Source organism: Saccopteryx bilineata, chromosome 2, assembly GCF_036850765.1.
Source record: "Saccopteryx bilineata isolate mSacBil1 chromosome 2, mSacBil1_pri_phased_curated, whole genome shotgun sequence".
Classification (NCBI taxonomy): Eukaryota; Metazoa; Chordata; class Mammalia; order Chiroptera; family Emballonuridae; genus Saccopteryx; species Saccopteryx bilineata.
In genome coordinates, this window is record NC_089491.1 from 38,077,063 (window position 1) to 38,097,407 (window position 20,345).

General features: G+C 40.9%; 1 protein-coding gene across 1 annotated transcript in view; it reads right to left on the minus strand.

The window, feature by feature from the left end:
* Positions 1-20,345, minus strand: part of LOC136324243 (phospholipid-transporting ATPase FetA-like) — a 165,122-nt gene that overhangs the window by 54,935 nt on the left and 89,842 nt on the right. Inside the window, exon 12 of the mRNA XM_066256826.1 lies at positions 16,616-16,704. Coding sequence (XP_066112923.1) covers positions 16,616-16,704 — 89 coding nt within the window. The remainder of the gene's footprint in view (positions 1-16,615; positions 16,705-20,345) is intronic.

Genomic DNA, 20,345 nt, shown 5'->3' on the forward strand with positions numbered 1-20,345 from the left:
TAGCATCTGTATTCATTAGAGATATTGGTCTGTAGTTTTCTTTTTTTGTGCCGTCCTTGCCAGGTTTCGGTATGAGGGTTATGTTGGCCTCATAAAATGTGTTTGGAAGCATTGCTTCTTCTTCAATTTTTTGGAAGACTTTGAGTAGAATAGGAACCAAGTCTTCTTTGAATGTTTGATAGAATTCACTAGTATAACTGTCTGGGCCTGGACTTTTATTTTTGGGGAGGTTTTTAATAGTTTTTTCTATTTCTTCCCTGCTAATTGGTCTGTTTAGGCTTTCTGCTTCTTCTTGACTCAGTCTAGGAAGGTTGTATTGTTCTAGGAATTTATCCATTTCTTCTAGATTATTGAATTTAGTGGCATATATTTTTTTGTAGTATTCTACAATAATTCTTTGTATATTTATGATATCTGTGATTTCTCCTCTTTCATTTTGGATTTTGTGTATATGAGTCCTTTCTCTTTTTTTCTTGGTGAGTCTTGCCAAGGGTTTGTCAATTTTGTTGATCTTTTCTAAGAACCAGCTTCTTGTTCTATTAATTTTTTTCTATAGTTTTTCTGTTCTCTATTTCATTTATTTCTGCTCTATTTTTATTATCTCCTTTCTTCAGCTGGTTTTGGATTGTCTTTGTTCTTTTTCTAGTTCCTTAAAGTGTGAAATTAAGTGGTTCACTTGGGCTCTCTCTTGTTTGTTCATATAGGCCTGAAGTGATATGAACTTCCCTCTTATCACTGCTTTTGCTGCGTCCCATAGATTCTGATATGTTGTTTTGTCATTTCCATTTGTCTGTATATATCTTTTGATCTCTGCGCTTATTTCTTCTTTGACCCATTCATTTTTTAAAAGTATGTTGTTTAGTTTCCACATTTTTTGCAGTTGAATTCTAGTTTCAAGGCTTTATGATCAGAAAATATGCTTGGTACAATTTCAATTTTTCTGAATTTGCTGATGTTATTTTTGTGGCCCAACATATAGTCAATTCTTGAGAATGTTCTATGTACACTAGAGAAAAATGTATACTCTGTCACTTTGGTATGAAATGTCTTGTAGATGTCTATCATATCCAGGTGCTCTAGTGTTTTGTTTAAGGCCAATTTTCTGTTTGGATGAATGATCTAGAGTCATCAGCGGTGTATTGAGGTCTCCAAGTATGAATGTATTTTTGTCAGTTTTTGTTTTAAGGTCAATAAGTAGATGTCTTATATATCATATTTTGGTGCTCCTTGGTTTGGTGCATATATATTAAGAATTGTTATGTCTTCTTGATTCAGTGTCCCCTTAATCATTATGAAATGACCATTTTTGTCTCTATTTTTGCTGTTTTGTAGTCAGCATTATTAGATATGAATATTGCTACGCCAGCTTTTTTTTAATGTTATTTGCTTGGAGTATTGTTTTCCAGCCTTTCACTTTGAATTTGTTTTTATCTTTGTTGCTTAAATGTGTTTCTTGAAGGCAGCATACAGTTGGATTTTCTTTTTTAATCCATTCTGCTACTCTGTGTCTTTTTACTGGTGAGTTTAACCCATTTACATTTAGTGTAATTATTGACACGTGTGGGTTCCCTATTGCCATTTTATAAATTGCTTTCTGTTAGTTTTGTATCTTGTTTGATTCTTCTCTTTTGTTTTTCTATCCTTTGTTTTTGTTTGGTTGTATTCCATACTTCTTTCCTCTGTTGCTTTTTTTTAATAAATAAATTTTTATTAATTTTAATTGGGTGACATCAATAAATCAGGGTACATATATTCAAAGAAAACATGTCCAGGTTATCTTGTCATTCAATTATGTTGCATACCCATCACCCAAAATCAGATTGTCCTTTGTCATCTTCTATCTAGTTTTCTTTGTCCCCCTCTCCCTCCCCCTTCCCCTCTCTCTCCTTCTCTCCCCCCCATAACCACCACACTCTTATCCATGTCTCTTAGTCTCGTTTTTATGTCTCACCAATGCATGGAATCATGCAGTTCTTGTTTTTTCTGATTTACTTATTTCACTGCATATAATGTTATCAAGATCCCACCATTTTGTTGTAAATGATTCGATGTCATCATTTCTTATGGCTGAGTAGTATGCCATAGTGTATATGTGCCACATCTTCTTTATCTAGTCTTCTATATATATATTTTTACAGTGATTAAAGCCTTTAAGCAAACTCTTGGCCAATACAACAAGAATCCATAAAAGAGTAGTGTCCTTAACATGTTCACCAAGTCCAAGTTGGCACCAACACCATTCCATATCCCAGCGAATGCAATCCAACCCCAGTTCAGTCCATTAGGAGCTGTCACAAGGAGCAGGAGTCCAGGAAAAGTGCACATTCAGGAAAATTCCGCATGGCACTGGAATTGTTGTCACAATTCTATACTTTGCAGCTCATATCCAAGTCCCAATGACTGCTGCTTCTAGCTGGTAATGATTCAGGTAGACTGGAAAAGCCATCTGCAACATGTGTGGAGATGGAGCTTCTGTTCTCTTCTGCCTGCAGAGATTAGACCAGGGTGCTTTTCCCTGGAGCTCTGCAACTGTGGCGTGGTAAAGAGAACCTTGGGATACACTAAGCTGGGTGTCAAAGGTAAATTCAAAATAGAAGTTGGCAAAAGGGGGAGAGAGAACTCTAAACTAGGAGCAGGTCCCATCCTGAAATATGAGTGCGGCATTGAGGTAGGAGGAATAAAGGAAACACTATATATTAAACAAAGCAGCAGAAAATAGGACTATCAACACCCACAACAGAGATCTTTGAGGGAAGAATAAAAAACCTGACTATTCAGGGAAGGCATAGTTAAGTGGCCCTTGCACAAATGAGATCAGTTTACCTGCTTCTTGGAATAAATACCCTAGGCTCGTCCACAGTGTTGTAGATGGGGCCAACGGCCCTGGGCACCTTCAGCCCTCATGGCAAACCCCAGCTTTCTGGGCAAGGTTAGGTCATAGGTGGCTGGAGCAGGGCTGGAAGAGACTGAACCCTCCCTTAAAGGAGCGAGGAAGAAGCCTACCTCCCAGTGTCTCTTTTTCCTCACAGCAAAGGCATGTAAGCCTGGCAGGCTTTAGCTCAATGACCTTCCTTTTCACTATTGAAGCAGGACCCAGATGGAATCCTATGAGACCCCTTTGGGGCATTGGTGCCTTTAAGGGCATATCCTAAAAGCTGGTAGTTCACCTGATCTCTATTGGGCTTTTTCTGCCTCTTGGTACCTTAAAAGCCATGCTCAGAAGATCTCACTGAGGCGTTTGAGGATTCCCATCCGCCTATATAAACCTTTTCCATATATAATGGAGCTATTTGGAAAAAGACAAAACAGTGTTATTAGCTGGATCAAATAAAAGAAGGTAGAAGTTTGCAGGAGAAGAAGATTTGGTGTCTCCTGTTCATTAGTATTCAAAAAAAGTTTAAAAATTTTAAAGTAAAAAGCATGATATGGTAGACCCGTAGGAGTTCCAGGATATGACTCCCCCCTTTTAAATTTTTTTAAATTGACCTTAAAATATTTGCTGGGTACGCTTTAATAATATCTTGGCTTTAAAGATTGTAAGAAATACCCATAATTCGAAAGGTTTGACAAAATACAGTAAATGCTTTTGCTACATATGCAGGAGCATTGTCAGTTTTAACCAGTTTAGGAAATCCAATAATAGAAAAATGCATACCGACAATCAGCTATAACCTGCTTAGCAGCCTCTCCTGTTCTGGCAGAGGTTACTATAAATCCAGAATAAGTATCCACTGTAACGTGGACATAGGACTGTTTGCCAAATGAAGGTATATGAGTAACCTCCATTTGCCAAAGTTGTCCTGGTAGGAGTCCTTGAAGGTTAACTCCAAATGAAGGGACAGATTGTAGTATAGGACACCTTGGACAGGATTTACCAATCTGCCGTGCTGCTTCCCGAGAAAGTTGAAGCTGTTTACACAGGGCTGCAGTGTTCTGGTGATCAATAGTATGAGACTGAATTGTTTGATCTGTCATGGTTGCTTCAAATAATTTTCTTATGGGTAGCTTGATCAACAAGGGCATTCCCTTGTGCTAAAGTTTCAGGGAGCATGGAGTGAGTTCGAGTATGTCCTATAAAACATGGAGCTCTATGTTGAAGGAGGTCTTCGAAGAAGGAGAAATTGCTGAAATAGTTCCTCATCAGCAGTTGTCCCTAAGACAGCAGTCTCTATAGTGGAAACAACCATAAGTAAATATTTGCTGTCTGTATATAGATTAAAGGAGGAATATGGCAAATGCTGAAAAGCCATGATAATGGCATATAATTCTAGTCTTTGAGCTGTTTTTTTTTTTTTTAATTAATTTATTTTTTAAAGAGACAGAGAGAGAATCAGAGAGAGGGATAGTCAGGGACAGACAGACAGGAAGGGAGAGAGATGAGAAGCATCAATCATTAGTTTTTCATTGCGCATTGCAACACCTTAGTTGTTCATTGATTGCTTTCTCATATGTGCCTTGACCGTGGGCCTTCAGCAGACCCCTTGCTGGAGCCAGCGACCTTGGGTTCAAGCTGGTGGGCTTTTGTTCAAACCAGATGAGTCCACGCTCAAGCTGGCGACCTCGGGGTCTCGAACCTGGGTCCTCTGCATCCCAGTCTGACGCTTTATCCACTGCGCCACCGCCTGGTCTGGCATAGTCTTTGAGCTGATTTTAAGTTGACTGTTTCAGTACAAAGTTGTCCATTGGTTTGCAAAAGCGATTTGCCATTTAGTGGAAGTTTCCCAGAGCCATTGTTGATCCTTTGTAAAAAAGGAACAACAATAATTTTGAGGCTCAAAACCTATAAGCTGTAAGGGTCACCTATGCCCCTTGATAATCAAGGAGGCGACAAGATCAAAATATGGAAGTGTATTCCATGGGCTATTAGATGGTTCAATGTGCCCAAGCTGTAGCTGCTCTTGTACCAATCGAGCAGCTGCCCTAAGTTTCTCCTGAGAAAGGGGCTATTGGTCTACCCATACAGGATTATCTGATTTCCAAATAATTGGGTCTGCACAATGCATTATTGGGGTAGCAGGAGCTACCAAGGCCCCTATGCTAAATTTTGATATCCTAATCCTCACCTTCTGGTATTGGGTGCCTGTTGCTATCTTTTTAAAGACTTGTGTTTTTGTGGTGGTTTTTTCAACAGTGGTTACCATTAAGTAATGAAAAGGGTTCCTACCATGTTCATTGTAGTACACTATCTTATGAGTACTTTTGCACTCCATCGTCCTTTGCTACTGTTTATCTCTGTCCTCTCCCCTTTTATTTTTTACTTTTTGTTTTTGTTGTCACAGTTTAAATTTGGTTTTATTGTGTTCTTGGTGGAGCTTTTACTTGTGGTTTTGTTTTGTTTTGTTCTTTGTATCTGGTTGGAAAACCCCCTTTAGTAATTCCTGGAGTGGGGGTTTTCTGATAATAAATTCCCTCATCTTTTCTGTATCTGTGAATGTTTTTATTTCTCCTTCATATTTGAAGGATAGCTTTGATGGGTATAGTATTTTTGGCTGAAAGTTCCTCTCTTTCAGGACTTTAAATATTGGAGTCCACTCTCTTCTAGCTTGTAGAGTTCCTGCTGAGAAATCTGATTATAATCTAATAGGCCTTCCTTTATATGTTGTATTCTTCTTTTTCCTGGCTGTCTTGAGAATTTTTTTCTTTGTCATTGGTTTGTGCCAATTTCATTATGATGTGCCTTGGAGTAAGTTTGTTGGGGTTGAGAAAACTTGGTGTTCTGTTTGCTTCTTGAATTTGAGGCTTTAGTTCTTTCCACAGGCTTGGGAAGTTCTCATCTGTTATTTGTTTGAATATGTTCTCCATTCCATTTTCTCTCTCTTCTCCCTCTGATATACCTATTATTCTTATGTTATTCTTTTTGATGGAGTCAGAAAATTCCTGTAGGGCTGTCTCATTTTTTAAAAAATTTTTGAGTCTCTTTCTTCTTCTCTCTGTTGTGCCTCAAGTTGCTTGTCTTCTATGTCACTAATCCTACCTTCTATCTGGCCTATTCTATTAGCTAAGCTTGTTACCTCGTTTTTCAGTTCATGAATTGAGTTTTTCATCTCTGTTTGATTTGTTTTTATAGTTCCAATTTCCTTGGTAATATATTCTTTGTGTTTGTTGAGTTGTTTTCTGAGCTCCTTTGCCTTTCTGTGTTTTCTTGTATATCTCTGAGTATTTTTAGGATTTCTATTTTAAATTCTCTGTCATTTAGCTCCAAGTTTCCAATATATTAATTTTTTCTCCATAGATTTTTCCTCATCTATCTGTACTACATCTATGTCTTCTGTATCCATGATATTCTATTTCCTTTTCCTTAATGGCATCTGAGGGTGGTTTTGTTGATAGTACTAATGAGAATTAATAAAGAATAAAAAGTAAAAAAAAATTTATTGTTTCCCCTTTTTTTCTCTCCCTTCATTCTTGAGAAAAAATTGTGATGAACTGTGAATTATATTGTGCAAAATAGAACAAAAACTACCTATAACGGAGGGCCTGAGTTGGGGAGAAGTGATAAAAGGCCAAAAAAGGAGGTATGGACCCACAAAATGCAAAAAAGGAAAAAATTTGGGTCAAGAATAAAATAATTTGCTTGTAAGGGATGGTCAACTAAGAGATATAATAAGAGGGCTAAGAGGGAAACAAGGCTCAGTGGTAGAGCGTCGGCCTAGCGTGCGGAGGACCCGGGTTTGATTCCTGGCCAGGGCACACAGGAGAAGTGCCCATTTGCTTCTCCACCCCTCCGTCGCGCTTTCCTCTCTGTCTCTCTCTTCCCCTCCCGCAGCCAAGGCTCCATTGGAGCAAAGATGGCCTGGGAGCTGGGGATGGCTCTGTGGCCTCTGCCTCAGGCGCTAGAGTGGCCCTGGTCGCAACATTGCGACGCCCAGGATGGGCAGAGCATCGCCCCCTGGTGGGCAGAGCGTCGCCCCATGGTGGGCGTGCTGGGTGGATCCCGGTTGGGCGCATGCAGGAGTCTGTCTGACTGTCTCTCCCTGTTTCCAGCTTCAGGGGGAAAAAAAAAAAGAGGGAAACAAGAAAAAGGGGGAAAAATTAAAATATTACTATTGTATTAAGTGGAGCAAAAACTAGATAAAATGGAGAGCCAGGGTTGAGAGTTAAGAAGCAAAGTAAAAAGCACCCAAAGTGCCACAAAGAAAAATTTGAGTCCCAAATAAAATAATTTGTTCGTGATTGAGGATTGAATGAGAGAAAAAGTAAAGGAGAAAAGAAGAAACTAATATAGAGGGGGAAAAAAAGAAAGAGGAAAAAACAAAAAGAAGAAAAAGAAAAAAAAGTACAAAGAGAGAGAGAGAGAGAGAGAATGAGAGTTAAGGGTTTTGGAGTGCAACCCTCATAGAGAGAAAGGAAGAAGAAAGGAAAGAAAATGGGAAATGTAACACTTATGGGTAGTGTAGTTCAAGAAGAGGAAAGAATAAGACGGGCAGAGAATAAAACGACCAAAGTGGAAGAAGAAGAAAATAATCAAGACAAGAAGATGAAAGAATGAAACAAACAAAATAAAATGGAAAAGGTTATAAAGTCTGTGGATTTTTCTTGATTTTGAGAGGTTATCTTCTTGCTTTTTCTTTCCTCTCCCTCTTCCTGGTCGGTGATTCTGTACCCCAGGCTCTGCCCCTGTGGCATGCTTAGGTAGAGGTTTGTAGTTGATAAGTCTCTATGGTGATGTCATATTTTGGGCTTCAGTCTCGTTGGCAGTTGAGGCTTGTTAGCATTTGCAGGCTTCGACAATGAGAGAGTCCATTTTCACGGAGCCTCTCTCTTAGTCTCTCCTTCCTGAACTAGCAGCCTGATGATCCAGCTATGGGGTTGCTGCTGCCTCTGCCTGGAGAATAAGAGGCTCAAAGAGCTGGCAAATCCCCACTCTATCCCCACTCAGCGCAGGGCTCTGTCAGTCAGAGCTGCTCGCATAATCATGCGGGGCTGGGAGCCAATTGCTTTCAAGGTGCCTTTCTATGCACCTTGAGGCATGTCCAGTATGCCTCAGCACTCTGTGGGACCACTTTCCCCAGGCTTTTTGCACTTTGTAACCTGTTTTGGCTGGGTAGAAGATGCCCTACTCACTGTTTTCAAAACAAGAGGTCTTACAAACTGCCAAATCCCTCTTTTTAACGTATAGCCCTGAGTATGAAAGCTCTGCCAATCAGAAGTTGCCCCCACCCCTACATGCATAGCAAAAGGCACTAAAAAATATCATGCCTCTTTTCTTAGATCGCTGAACTGAGAGAGATCTTGTCAGTTAGAGTTACATAGGTCAGTTGGGAGGTGAGCAGACTGTGGGTTAAGCTAATCCTTCACAGGTCTGTTAGCTTGTATGGCTGGGTGAGGTGCCCCATCCGCCCAGAGAAATTTGAGCACAAGGAATTTCGCTTTTGCGCACTCCCCACGCGCCGCTGTTCAGTTAGCAGGAACCACACTGAGACTCTGGCCACAGCCCATGCAAAGGCCTCTGACTCTGCCCCTCTGTCCAGGAACACAGGCGCCCACTCCCGGGGCTCTAGGAGGAACCTCTCTCACACTATCCGCGCTGGCCGACCAGGATATCGGGGCTAATGGCTGCCGTCACTTGTGCCCGTCTTTGTCTGTGTTTGGCACGGGTGTTAGCTTGCATTGACAGGGTCACCACAGGCTCAGTCTTTCCTTAGCTTGGACGTTTGTGCCATAACTTGGCTCAGACGTCTGTGCCACAGCCTGGCTCTATCCACCCCCTTTGACCGCCTTAGCTCCTATTCTCTCAGTTTCAAGTGAAAGCAGCCCTTGCTTAGGTTAGTGAGGAAGGCGGAGTTTTCCTTTCTCCATCTTATTTCCTTTATTTCCTTCAGGGTTGATTATATATTTAGTCAATTTTTCGCTGGATCATACCTTCGTGTTCAGTGTGGGACTTCTAGATGTGCCAAGGATAGATTTTTCTGTCTCTGGTTGAAGAACTTGTTGAAATTTGGGGGAGATTTATCTGTATCACTCCTCACAGCGCCATTTCTCTGACATCACTCTTATATTTAACTTTTTAAGAAACTACCAAATACTTTCCAATGTGGTTATACTATTTTACATTCTACCAGCATTATATATCCTCATGCCTCTAGAGAGTATGATAGGAAGAAAGCAAGTTAAAATTTTAGCCTTAGTAATATAGTGGTCCTTCTATTGCGGGGGTTAGGTTCCAGAACTCCCTGTGATAGGTGAAAATCCATGAAGTAGCAACCTTATATTTATTTTATTATTTATATACATATTTTAAGGCTTTATAAACCCTCCCCACACTCTTATAAACCTTGCCCACGCTGTTATTAATCTCTCCTACACTCTTTTTATATTGTTTTCAATTTTTTAGGATAAAAAATGCTTATTTTACTGCAAAAATAATTAAAATAACAAATATATAAAAATACCTATATACCGCAAAATCCCACAATATAGTGAAAAATTTGTGATACAAAATTAGATATATACAATTTTAAAATCTATGATACAGTGAGATTGTGAAAAGTGAACCACAATATGGCGAGGGACGACTGATAGCTTTTAGTTATAATGATTAATGCAAGTAAAAAGCTTTGTTCTAGGAGCTGGGATACATGAATGGGTCTTGTGACTTCATGAGGTCTGTAAACAATCCACCTTTTGTGTCCTAGGGGTCAAGGAAAACTGATTGTGACACAGATAAAGAATTACTAGCAGCCCTGCCGGATAGCTCGGTTGGTTAGATCTTTGTCCCGAAACACAGATGATGCCAGTTCCTTGGCCAGGGCACATACAGGAACAGATCAATGTTCCTGTCATTCTCCTTCCCTCCCTCTCTAAAATCAATAAACTAAATATTTTTTAAAATTATTAGCAATACTAGAAAAATCTCTGGAATGCAACTTTTATTTAATTAACTTTCCCCTGAGTTCCAAATCCCTTTCCTACACTTTTCTTTTCTTTACATAAAGTTTAGCTTGAGATGAGATGTTAAGACAGCTTTGTAGAGTATATAATCCCCATCTTCTCAGACCTCCAGTCTTCTGAACAAGCACCCATAAAGACTCAATCCTTGTCTCTACTTATTTGGCTGAGTGGTGACAGGCAGTATTAATGCCAATATTTCCAGTTTCAAGCATACATATAATATTATTGTGAACCACCTCTCCTCTAAGTCTAGTGAATGATCTTCAAACTTGTGCCCTTTGTCACAAAGTGTGACTACCTGAAAATAACCCATCCCCACTGCTAGATGACTGGAGGGCTCATCTTTGAATCGTTGGTGGTAAAGTATTTGAAGACAAGAGTAGAAAGGCAGGAGGAGCCCATCTAACTGGGACCATTCTCAGAAAATACAATTTTAAAGAACTTTTTATTATGAAAAATTTGAAACACATATTAAAGTATATAAATAGTAATGAATCCCTATAAGTCCATCACATCACCCAGCTTCAATAATGATCAATTCATGGTCAGTCTTATTTCATTCAAACCTCTTCTCCTGCCCTTTTTATTTTAAGTAATTTTCTCACTGCATATAATTTTATCTGTAAACAGTTTAATACATATATAAATATATTTTTATAAGATCTTAAACACATAACTACAATACCTTTATCACTTAAAAAACTTGCAATAAATCCTTGAAATCATTCAACATTTGAGATTTGAGAACTGGGTGATGGGTAGGGGAGAACAAAACACAGGAGGATTGAGATCAAATAGAATAAAATCTGCTTTTATTCCTAGCCTAATACAGATTCACACTGAGTAGTTCAGCTCTTTGAGATGAAGGTTTTTCTGAGGCCATCAGCCCTTCCTGTTCAATCTTACTCCCACTTCTTTAGCCTTCTCTTAAATGAGTGATGTGAAAACAGAGCCATCCTCATAGTGCAGATCAAACCTCAGTAATGAGTTCTACTGGCTTTGCCTTCTTTTTTGCATAGTATATGTGGCCAATATTAAATTTGAAACTATATTCCTCTATCTGACACCTTTCTAGGCCCTAATTCATTAGCTCTATAGAAAAAAAATGAGAAAGGTAAAATTATTAGAATGAATTATATTTATAAATATAAATTTATTTAGAACTTATTATACATTATCAGAATAAAAAACTTGAAATCCTCCAAAGCTGTGGAGAAGATTAAAGGTTGACCTTCAATACCTCTGCTCCATCCCTATTGCCTGAACAACTGAGAATTACCCATGGTTTTCAGTGATGTGCCCTGCCTCCATTATTAGATTATGCGTCCCCCAGAACCAGATCTTTCTGCTCAGACTGAGCCACTAGAAAGAAAAATCACCTCTGTCAAACCAAGTGCCAGAGGGCAGGGCTTCCCCATCAGCATGAGGCCTGTAGATGTAGGACACAATCTGCTCTTTCCTCATTGCTAGAACTTTTCCTGCCATCCTGAAGCTTTCTAAACTCTTGCAGATGTTCTGTGATTCTTACTATTGTGATGGAGTTTATTGGTACTTAGTCTCTCTCTCTTTTTTTTTTTTTTTGTATTTTTCTGAAGCTGGAAACAGGGAGGCAGTCAGACAGACTCCTGCATGCATCCGACCGGGATCCACCCGGCATGCCCACCAGGGGGTGATGCTCTGCCCATCTGGGGTGTCGCTCTGTTGCATCCAGAGCCATTCTAGCACCTGAGGCAGAGGCCACAGAGCCATCCTCAGCGCCCGGGCCAACTTTGCTCCAATGGAGCCTCGGCTGTGGGAGGGGAAGAGAGAGACAGAGAGGAAGGAGAGGGGGAGGGGTGGAGAAGCAGATGGGCGCCTCTCCTGAGTGCCCTGGCTGGGAATCAAACCCGGGACTCCTGCACGCCAGGCCGACGCTCTACCACTGAGCCAACCAACCAGGGTGGTACTTAGTCTCTTAAAGTTTCACTTAGCTTTCTTTCTATAGGAAGAAACAACAGGTTGTTGCAATAAACCCCAGAGGTTAGTTGTTTATCCTAGAGCCAGTCAGACCCCTGAAAAGCAGATAGCTTCTTTTCATTTAGCACAAAGTGGTTCCAGTAAAGGCTGAAATGATACTCCATTTTGTTATTTGTGACAAAACTGACCAAGAACTAAGGCTATTCTTGTCACAGTGAGGCTCTCAGACTTCATAGGCAGGCTGTAAAAAGAAAGTACTTCTCTTCATTTGGCCCTTCACATCTGTGCTTTTCTCATTGTGCCTTACCCCAGAAGTGTATTTTGGACTTCTGGCATCATTTCAATTTCAAGCACTCTGCTTCTTTGCTTCACGAATATATTCCTACTTAATAGATTAGGGCTCAGAAAGCATTGTCACTGTGAGCTCTGGTGAATGGGGAGAAGGAGAGGGATCCTACTCCAGCTTAGCTGTGTGCTCACAGAAAGGTGCTTTGCTAAACATGCTTCCATGATCAAAGTGCAACGTGAATATCGACGCATTTATAACGAAGCGCCACCACATAGGAATAACATTACTCGGTGGGATAAACAGTTGAAGGAAACCGGCAGTTTGGTGGAGAAACCCCGTTCTGGTAGGCCATCAGTCAGTGATGAGTCTGTAGAGGCTATACGGGATAGCTACCCAAGGAGCCCTAAAAAATCTGTGCGTGCGCCCACATCGAACTGCACTGAATAGGTATGAAACTGGGAGTTTTCCTTTTATTTGGTGCAGATTTCACATTTCTATCGTCTTTTGTTGCTTTCCTGTGACCGGTCAAAAGTGCACCATGACTTTACAGACACACTGTATAACAAATAATAATGAAGCTCCTATTATATTCTAGGGACTGAGGATACAATGGTAAAAAAGACAATGTCCTCACTCTCAGAGAATCTGCAATCCCATAAAGATAGGGGGACAACAGACAAGTTAAGAAGTAGAAAAATACATACATCCCTTACCATATCGCGATTCACTTTTTGTGGTCTCACTGTATTGCAGATTTGTAAATTGTATGTATCTAATTTTGTATCATGAATTTTTCACTATATCGTGGGATTCTGCGGCATATAGGTATTTTTATATATTTATTATTTTAATTATTTTTGTGGTAAAATAAGTATTTTCTGCCTTCCAAAAAACTCATCAACATCTCAGGTCTGCTGATGGTTCTTCATCCTCTGTCATGGCGATTAGGTATTTATTTTCTGTTTGTACTTCTTTACAGTCTGTACTTCATTAGGCTTCAACAGGAAGTCTCAATGTCCTTCTTAAACTGGATGCCCCAAAATGAACAGGCTTCCCCACAATATATTCCATACTTTTTGAAGGAAAGAGTGTATGGATGACCCCACAAATGTAGGAATTCAAAGCAACTACTCTGTCAGCTTAGCTGCCCCTGGCATTTACACCACCTCTCTGCTGCCTCTACCTTGTGAGAGGCTGAGCAGATTCCTCCATACTGGTGGAGGAGTCTCTAATTCACACTGTTGTTCTCTAGACCTGCTATTCAGCTATCATCCTAGCACAGGTTTTGGGAACCTTTTTGGCTGAGAGAGCCATGAACGCCACATATTTTAAAATGTAATTCTGTGAGAGCCATACAACAAACCGTGTACGTTATGCATTATCCAATAAAAATTTGGTGTTGTCCCAGAGGACAGCTGTGATTGGCTCCAGACACCCGCAACCATGAACATGAGCAGTAGGAAATGAATGGATTGTAATACATGAGAATGTTTACATATTTTTAACGTTATTATTTATTTTATTAAAGATTTGTCTGTGTGCCAGATGCAGCCATCAAAAAAGCCACATCTGGCTCGCGAGCCATAGGTTCCCGACCCCTGTCCTAGGACTTGCTTTCACTGCTCCCATGTCTCCTGGCTTCCATAGCTTTCCTCCCTCCCTCCCTCCCTCCCTCCCTTCCTTCCTTCCTTCCTTCCTCCCTCCCCCCTTCCCTTCCTCCCCTCCCCTCCCCTCCCCTTCTTTCCCCTTCCCTTCCCTCCCTTCCTTTTTTCCTTTCTTTTATGACAGAGAGAGAGACAGACAGCTAGGGACAGATAGACAGGAAGGGAAAAAATTGAGAAGCATCACTTCTTCATTGTGGCACCTTAGTTGTTCATTGATTGCTTTCTCATATGTACCTTGATCTGGGGGGCTACAGCAGAGCGATTGACCCCTTGCTCAAGCCAGCGACCTTGGGCTTCAAGCCAGTGACCATGGGGTCATGTCTATGATCCCATGCTCAAGCCAGCCACCTTGCGCTCAAACTGGATGAGCCCACTCTCAAGCCGGTGACCTTGGGGTTTCAAACCTGGGTCCTCTGTGTCCCAGTCTGACGCTCTATCCACTGCACCACCACCTGGTCAGGCCCATAGCTTCTTTTTTGAGTTACTCTCTTGTTTTTAGTATACACTAGAAGAGTGGAGACATGATGAGTAAACTCTTTTGAGTTAGTCCATATGGAAATTTCTTTACATTTGTATTTTATTAATAGTTTAATTGGATTTAGCACTATAAGCTGTAAATAATTTTCTGTATCTTTTGAAGGCAATGATATTTACTTTCCACTTTTGCAGGTAAGAAAAACAATGTTATCTGATTCCTGCTCTTTATATATGACCTTTTATTTCTTCCTAGAAGCTTCTAGAATCTTCTTTTTAATTTTATATGTTCTTCATGTGTGATCAATCTGCCATGTTAAACAGGACTCATCATATGTTTTAATTTTGTCTCCTCAGGGAGACAGCAAGTATAACAGAAATAGCATTGACCATGCAAAGTTATGCCTAACTAGACAGATGTGACTATTAAATTAAATTACATATGTAAAGTATCTGGCATATATTGATGCCGTACCCCTTAAAAGTGAACTTACATACTTCAGGCTTGGTCCCAGGTCTTATATGTCCTTATGATTGTTACATTTGGCACATATTGTGTTTCCAAATAGATTCTCAATAACTATGACTTGATGAGTCATAGACTTGTCTTTGCCATTATTTTCCTGTGGGATTTTATTTATGATATTTGTCTTTATTGTGTCTCAATTTGCCTGTTTGTCAAATAGGTAAAATACTTCTTCACTTACGTATTGTTCATGAATGTAGTGAGGCTACAGTTAGTAACATGAAAATATTCTAAAAAGTTAAAATCCCTTAACAGATGTCAAGTATTATCACTGCCATTAAAATATAAACAAGTAGTTGAAGATTTCTAGGCATATAGGAGACATCTGGTTTTGAAAACAAGCCTAGGCTAAATGACCTAGCTTAATGTCTAAGATATATGTTCCTAATATTATCAAAGGCATATTTGCCTATGTTGCCTTTCTAAATTCTCAACTGAGATTGTCTGTCCTCCTCATTAAAAGACCAGAAAATGTCCCTTTGTTTCAACTGCTAAAGATATGCAAACAGCAGTAGAAAGAGAAAGACAGTGGATATGAGTTTTTGGTCTCAAAGCTGAATGAACCTTCCTAATTTTCTAAAACCCATTTATGAAATCCAAAGGATTTCAAAAAAGAAATGTGATATTTCCCATAATAAATAATGGAGAACAGGCAGTTTATAATTCATATATTTATGAGAAATGTACAGAAAGAAAAGGCATTTTTGAATTTTCAGAGTCTAAGCAATAGTGTCAAAATAAAAATAAAGTCATATAATGAAGTACAGGCAGCACTGGAACTGTTCAGTTATGCAAAGAAGTTGTATAAGTGAGGAAATTATACTGTCTATATCTAACAAAAGTAAAAGCAACCTGTATGTGATAGCATGAAAATAAAGTAATTGATTAACGAGTCTTCAATTTAAACCTCTATTATCAAGGCTGATTATTTTCTATTGTAATGCTTTACAAATTTAATTCCTTAGCACTAGAATCCTCTATTTTCTAACTGAAATCTCACAGAACAGATAAATGTGAAGCTACTCTTTTTGAAGCAGGACTTCAGAATGAGGAAGCCAGAACAAAATTCAACAGATCACCTCTCTTCCCCTGCAGCAGCCCTTAGACTCCTCTGAGGAAACAGAGTTTGAAAAGTATCAGTTCAAATAAGGTGTTTTACTAGCTAAGTAAGGTTTTATTAAAATGGTCATGAGTAAAACTGGTTATGAGAACATAAAAATGTGTCTTAATTTCTTTCTTTCTTTTTTTTTTACAGAGAAAGAGAGAGAGTCAGAGAGAGGGATAGATAGGTACAGACAGACAGGAACGAAGAGAGATGAGAAGCATCAATCATTAGTTTTTTATTGCGACAACTTAGTTGTTCATTGATTGCTTTTTCATATGTGCCTTGACCAGGGGGCTACAGCAGACTGAGTAACCCCTTGCTCGAGCCAGTGACCTTGGGTCCAAGCTGGTGAGCTTTGCTCAAACCAGATGAACCCGCGTTCAAGCTGGAGACCTCGGGGTCTCGAACCTAGGTCCTCCGCATCCCAGTCCTACTCTCTATCCACTGCACCACCACCTGGTCAGGCTGTCTTAATTTCTAAAACTGGGTCCTTGAACCATCTTAAACAAATCTTGGCTATCTTTCACAACAGAGGTATAAACTAGAGAATTCCCAATCATTTGGCTCTGTTCTTTTCTGCTTCAGACATTAGTATGTGGGGTCTTAAAGATGGCTTGAGCTTTTCAAACAACTAAATCCCAAGTTGCAAATATCAGCTTCTTCACAGAGATGTCTATTCGTAAAGAAATAGAAGGAACTCTTTAACTTACCCAGAGTACAAGGACATTCATGAGATGGTCTATGTGTGTTCGTTTAAAGGAGGACTTTCCACTGTTCTGCATTAACTTGGTGTCTGGCCCTAAATGAAACAGGGAGACATCAGCTCTTAGAATCATTGAATATACTCCCAGGCTTGAAATTGGGTTGAAATTTACCTTTATGATCACCTAATCAAACCTCTTTCCAGTGCCAGGGGTAAAGCCTGAGAGAAAGGCTCATAGTTGGTGCCAATAACTCCAAGAATAAAAAATTTATTTCTAAGGATGATTCCAACTACTTCTGGGAAGTGAAGCAGTGCTGACCTCTCTCACTGCAGCACCTCAGACATGTAGTCTTTCACAGATGACCTAAGTCAGAGTAGAAGCCACAGCTTCTTTCTCATCTGGTTTATTCAGCTTAGGAATGGAATTTTCTTTTTTTTTTTTTCATTTTTCTGAAGCTGGAAACAGGGAGAGACAGTCAGACAGACTCCCGCATGCGCCCGACCGGGATCCACCCGGCACGCCCACCAGGGGCGACGCTCTGCCCACCAGGGGGCGATGCTCTGCCCATCCTGGGCGTCGCCATGTTGCGACCAGAGCCACTCTAGCGCCTGGGGCAGAGGCCACAGAGCCATCCCCAGTGCCCGGGCCATCTTTGCTCCAATGGAGCCTTGGCTGCAGGAGGGGAAGAGAGAGACAGAGAGGAAAGCGTGGCGGAGGGGTGGAGAAGCAAATGGGCGCTTCTCCTGTGTGCCCTGGCTGGGAATCGAACCCGGGTCCTCCGCATGCTAGGCCAACGCTCTACCGCTGAGCCAACCGGCCAGGGCAGGAATGGAATTTTCTGATAAAGAGATTGACACTTTTTTTTAGGTGAGAGGAGGGGAGATGGTGAGGCAGACTCCTGCATGTGCCCCAGTGGGGATCTACCCGGCAACCCCATCTGCGGCGATCTTGAGTACCAAGCTATTTTTTGCACCCAAGGCTGAGGCACGTGAACCAACCAAGCTATCCTCAGTACTCGGGGCCACACTCGAGTCAACTGAGCCACTGGCTGTGGAAGGGGAAGAGGCAGAGAAGGTAGTGTGGAGAAGCAGACGGTCATTTCTCCTGTGTGCCCTGACTGGGAACCTGGCACATCCATATGCTGGGCAACACTCTATCTACTGAGCCACCAGCCAGGGCCTGGACCAGGTTCTATTTAAGTTCTAACTGGGAAATGGAGAAAGAGAAAGGTAGTGTCAGTGATTTATTTTGAGGTGAAAGCTGGGGATTTGAAACTTCTCTGGGCCCTGGCTGGTTGGCTCAGTGGTAGAGCATTGGCCAGTGTGTGGATGTCCTAAGTTTAATTCTCAGTCAGGGCACACAAGAGAAGCGTCCATCTGCTTCTCCACCCCTTCCCCTCTCCCTTCTCTCTCTCTCTCTGTCTCTCTCTTCCCCTCATGCAGCCATGGCTTGGTTGGAGCAAGTTGGCCCCACTGAGGATGGCTCCATGGCCTTGCCTCAGGTGCTAAAATAGCTCAGTTGCTGAGCAATGGCCCCAGATAGGCAGAGCATTGCTCCATAGGGGACTTGCCAGGTGGATCTTGGTCAGCGTGCATGCAAGAGTCTGTCTCTCTGCCTCCCCACTTAAGAAAAAAAATAATAATAAAAAAAGAAACTTCTCAGGGGCTCAGAGACAGAGACTCCATATTTCTTCATGATAGGGCAGACAGTAAATAGAAGTAAAAGCTTTTAATGACCACAGGCACCAGAGTTGGAAATTACTGACCAGAGATATGGTTGCAAAGAAAGCACTAAGAGGTTTAGAAGAAAGAGTAAGCAGCAATTTCTCTGGCCTTTTACCATCTGATTATTACCCTTATATGTATTCTAATGAAGAAAATTCACCAGTGCTCAATGGGGGAACTAGACCTTCCCTGTGGACAATAATTGAGAATACAGTGCATAATCTACACCAATCTTTCCTCTTAACCTGTGGACAATAATTGAGAATACAGTGCATAATCTACACCATTCTTTCCTCTTAACCTGTGGACAATAATTGAGAATACAGTGCATAATCTACACCATTCTTTCCTCTTAAGCATTCCTTGAAGGGCTTGACCTAATAAGAAGTTTTGCTGAGTCTGACCAGGCAGTGGCGCAGTGGAGAGAGCATCAACTGGGATGTGGAGGTCCCAGGTTCGAAACCCCGAGTTCGCCAGCTTGAGCGTAGGCTCATCTGGTTTGAGAAAGGCTCACCAGCTTGAGCCCAAGGTCGCTGGCTTGAGCAAGGGGTCACTCAGTCTGCTGTAGCCCCCTGGTCAAAGCACATGTGAGAAAGCAATCAATGAACAACTAAGGTGCTGCAACAAAGAATTGATGCTTCTCAACTCTCTCCCTTCCTGTCTGTCCCTCAATCTGTCTCTGTCACACACACACACACACACACACACACACACACAAAAGGAGTTTTGCCGACAGACTGAAGACTACAAGGGAAAATATCTTCCAGGCATTCATAGAAAGACTTCCCCTACCCAAGGTTTCAAGAATGTGGAAATCACAGTAGAAATAACACATCATGTAGCAGGAACAACTAAATTCTACACTGCATACCTTCAGATTCTCTTAGGTAGCATCAGTTCTCTGTTTTGAGCTTCCCAAAGCCCCCAGAAAGTTTTTTACCACTGTGCAACCAACCAAGAGTTAGAGAGAAAACTTAACTAGATTTGTGCTGGTTGACAACCTCACTACCATTGTCTTAGGAAAAAAATAATTTGCTGAAAAATGAGCTTTTTATGTGTGGCAATGTGTGTGAATAGCTGCTTAAGTATAGTGAAAAAAGTAAGTCTACTTCAAATATTTTGAGTTTTGGACTAGGTAACATAGAAGCTGCCACTTATAGGTAAGAATTAATGAAGAACGTCCCACCAAGGCCCCATAGACTCTTAAGCTTCTCTCTAGGGCTTGGATCCCATTATTTTTCACAGAAGTGAGGCATGTAGGATCCCCATGTGTAGGAGTAAATTCTCTAGAAGGGGAACTCTGAGTTGAGTAAAACTCACTGCGGTAAATCTTCCTCAACGCTATCTTCAGCATCCCCATCTTCTCACTACGGTTGTTGTTAGCAATGCCCAATGTCACCGTGGGCATAGGATAGCACAGGAGGTTCCTCCATTTTTCTGAACCACATCGTAATTCAAGAAAATCCTTCACTAAGTATAAGGGATTATGGTTCTAAATGACATCTCAAGAGGGGCCACTGCTAATGATCCACATGTACCTTTTCTCCAGTATGAACCCTTCACATTATATTTTATATTCTTCTCCATAATGAACACTGTTTATTCTCTCCTCACGGGAGTAACCTACATGTATACTCTCCCTTTCACAAGCTCTCCTTTCACACAACAATTCTCAGTGTGTCCAGATATGACTAGAAAGACTGATGAACGCCCTGTGGTCTTAGAGCACAAAGCCTTTCTCTAACAAAGGCAGAGCTGATATTTTGGCAGCTCACTGCTTTGGAAAAAAGTCATCATTTTCCTAAGAAAAAAGTTTTCTTTTTCTTAAATCATCTATCTATCCATTCATCCATCCATCCATCCATCCATCCATCCATCCATCCATCCATCCATCCATCTCCCTTTCTATCTGTTTCAAAGCCATAGTGCTCTGATATATATCTGAGTACCATATCTACATCCTGAAACTTAAGTACCCACAACTTGGCCATGAACTGAATCCATCAGGCTGT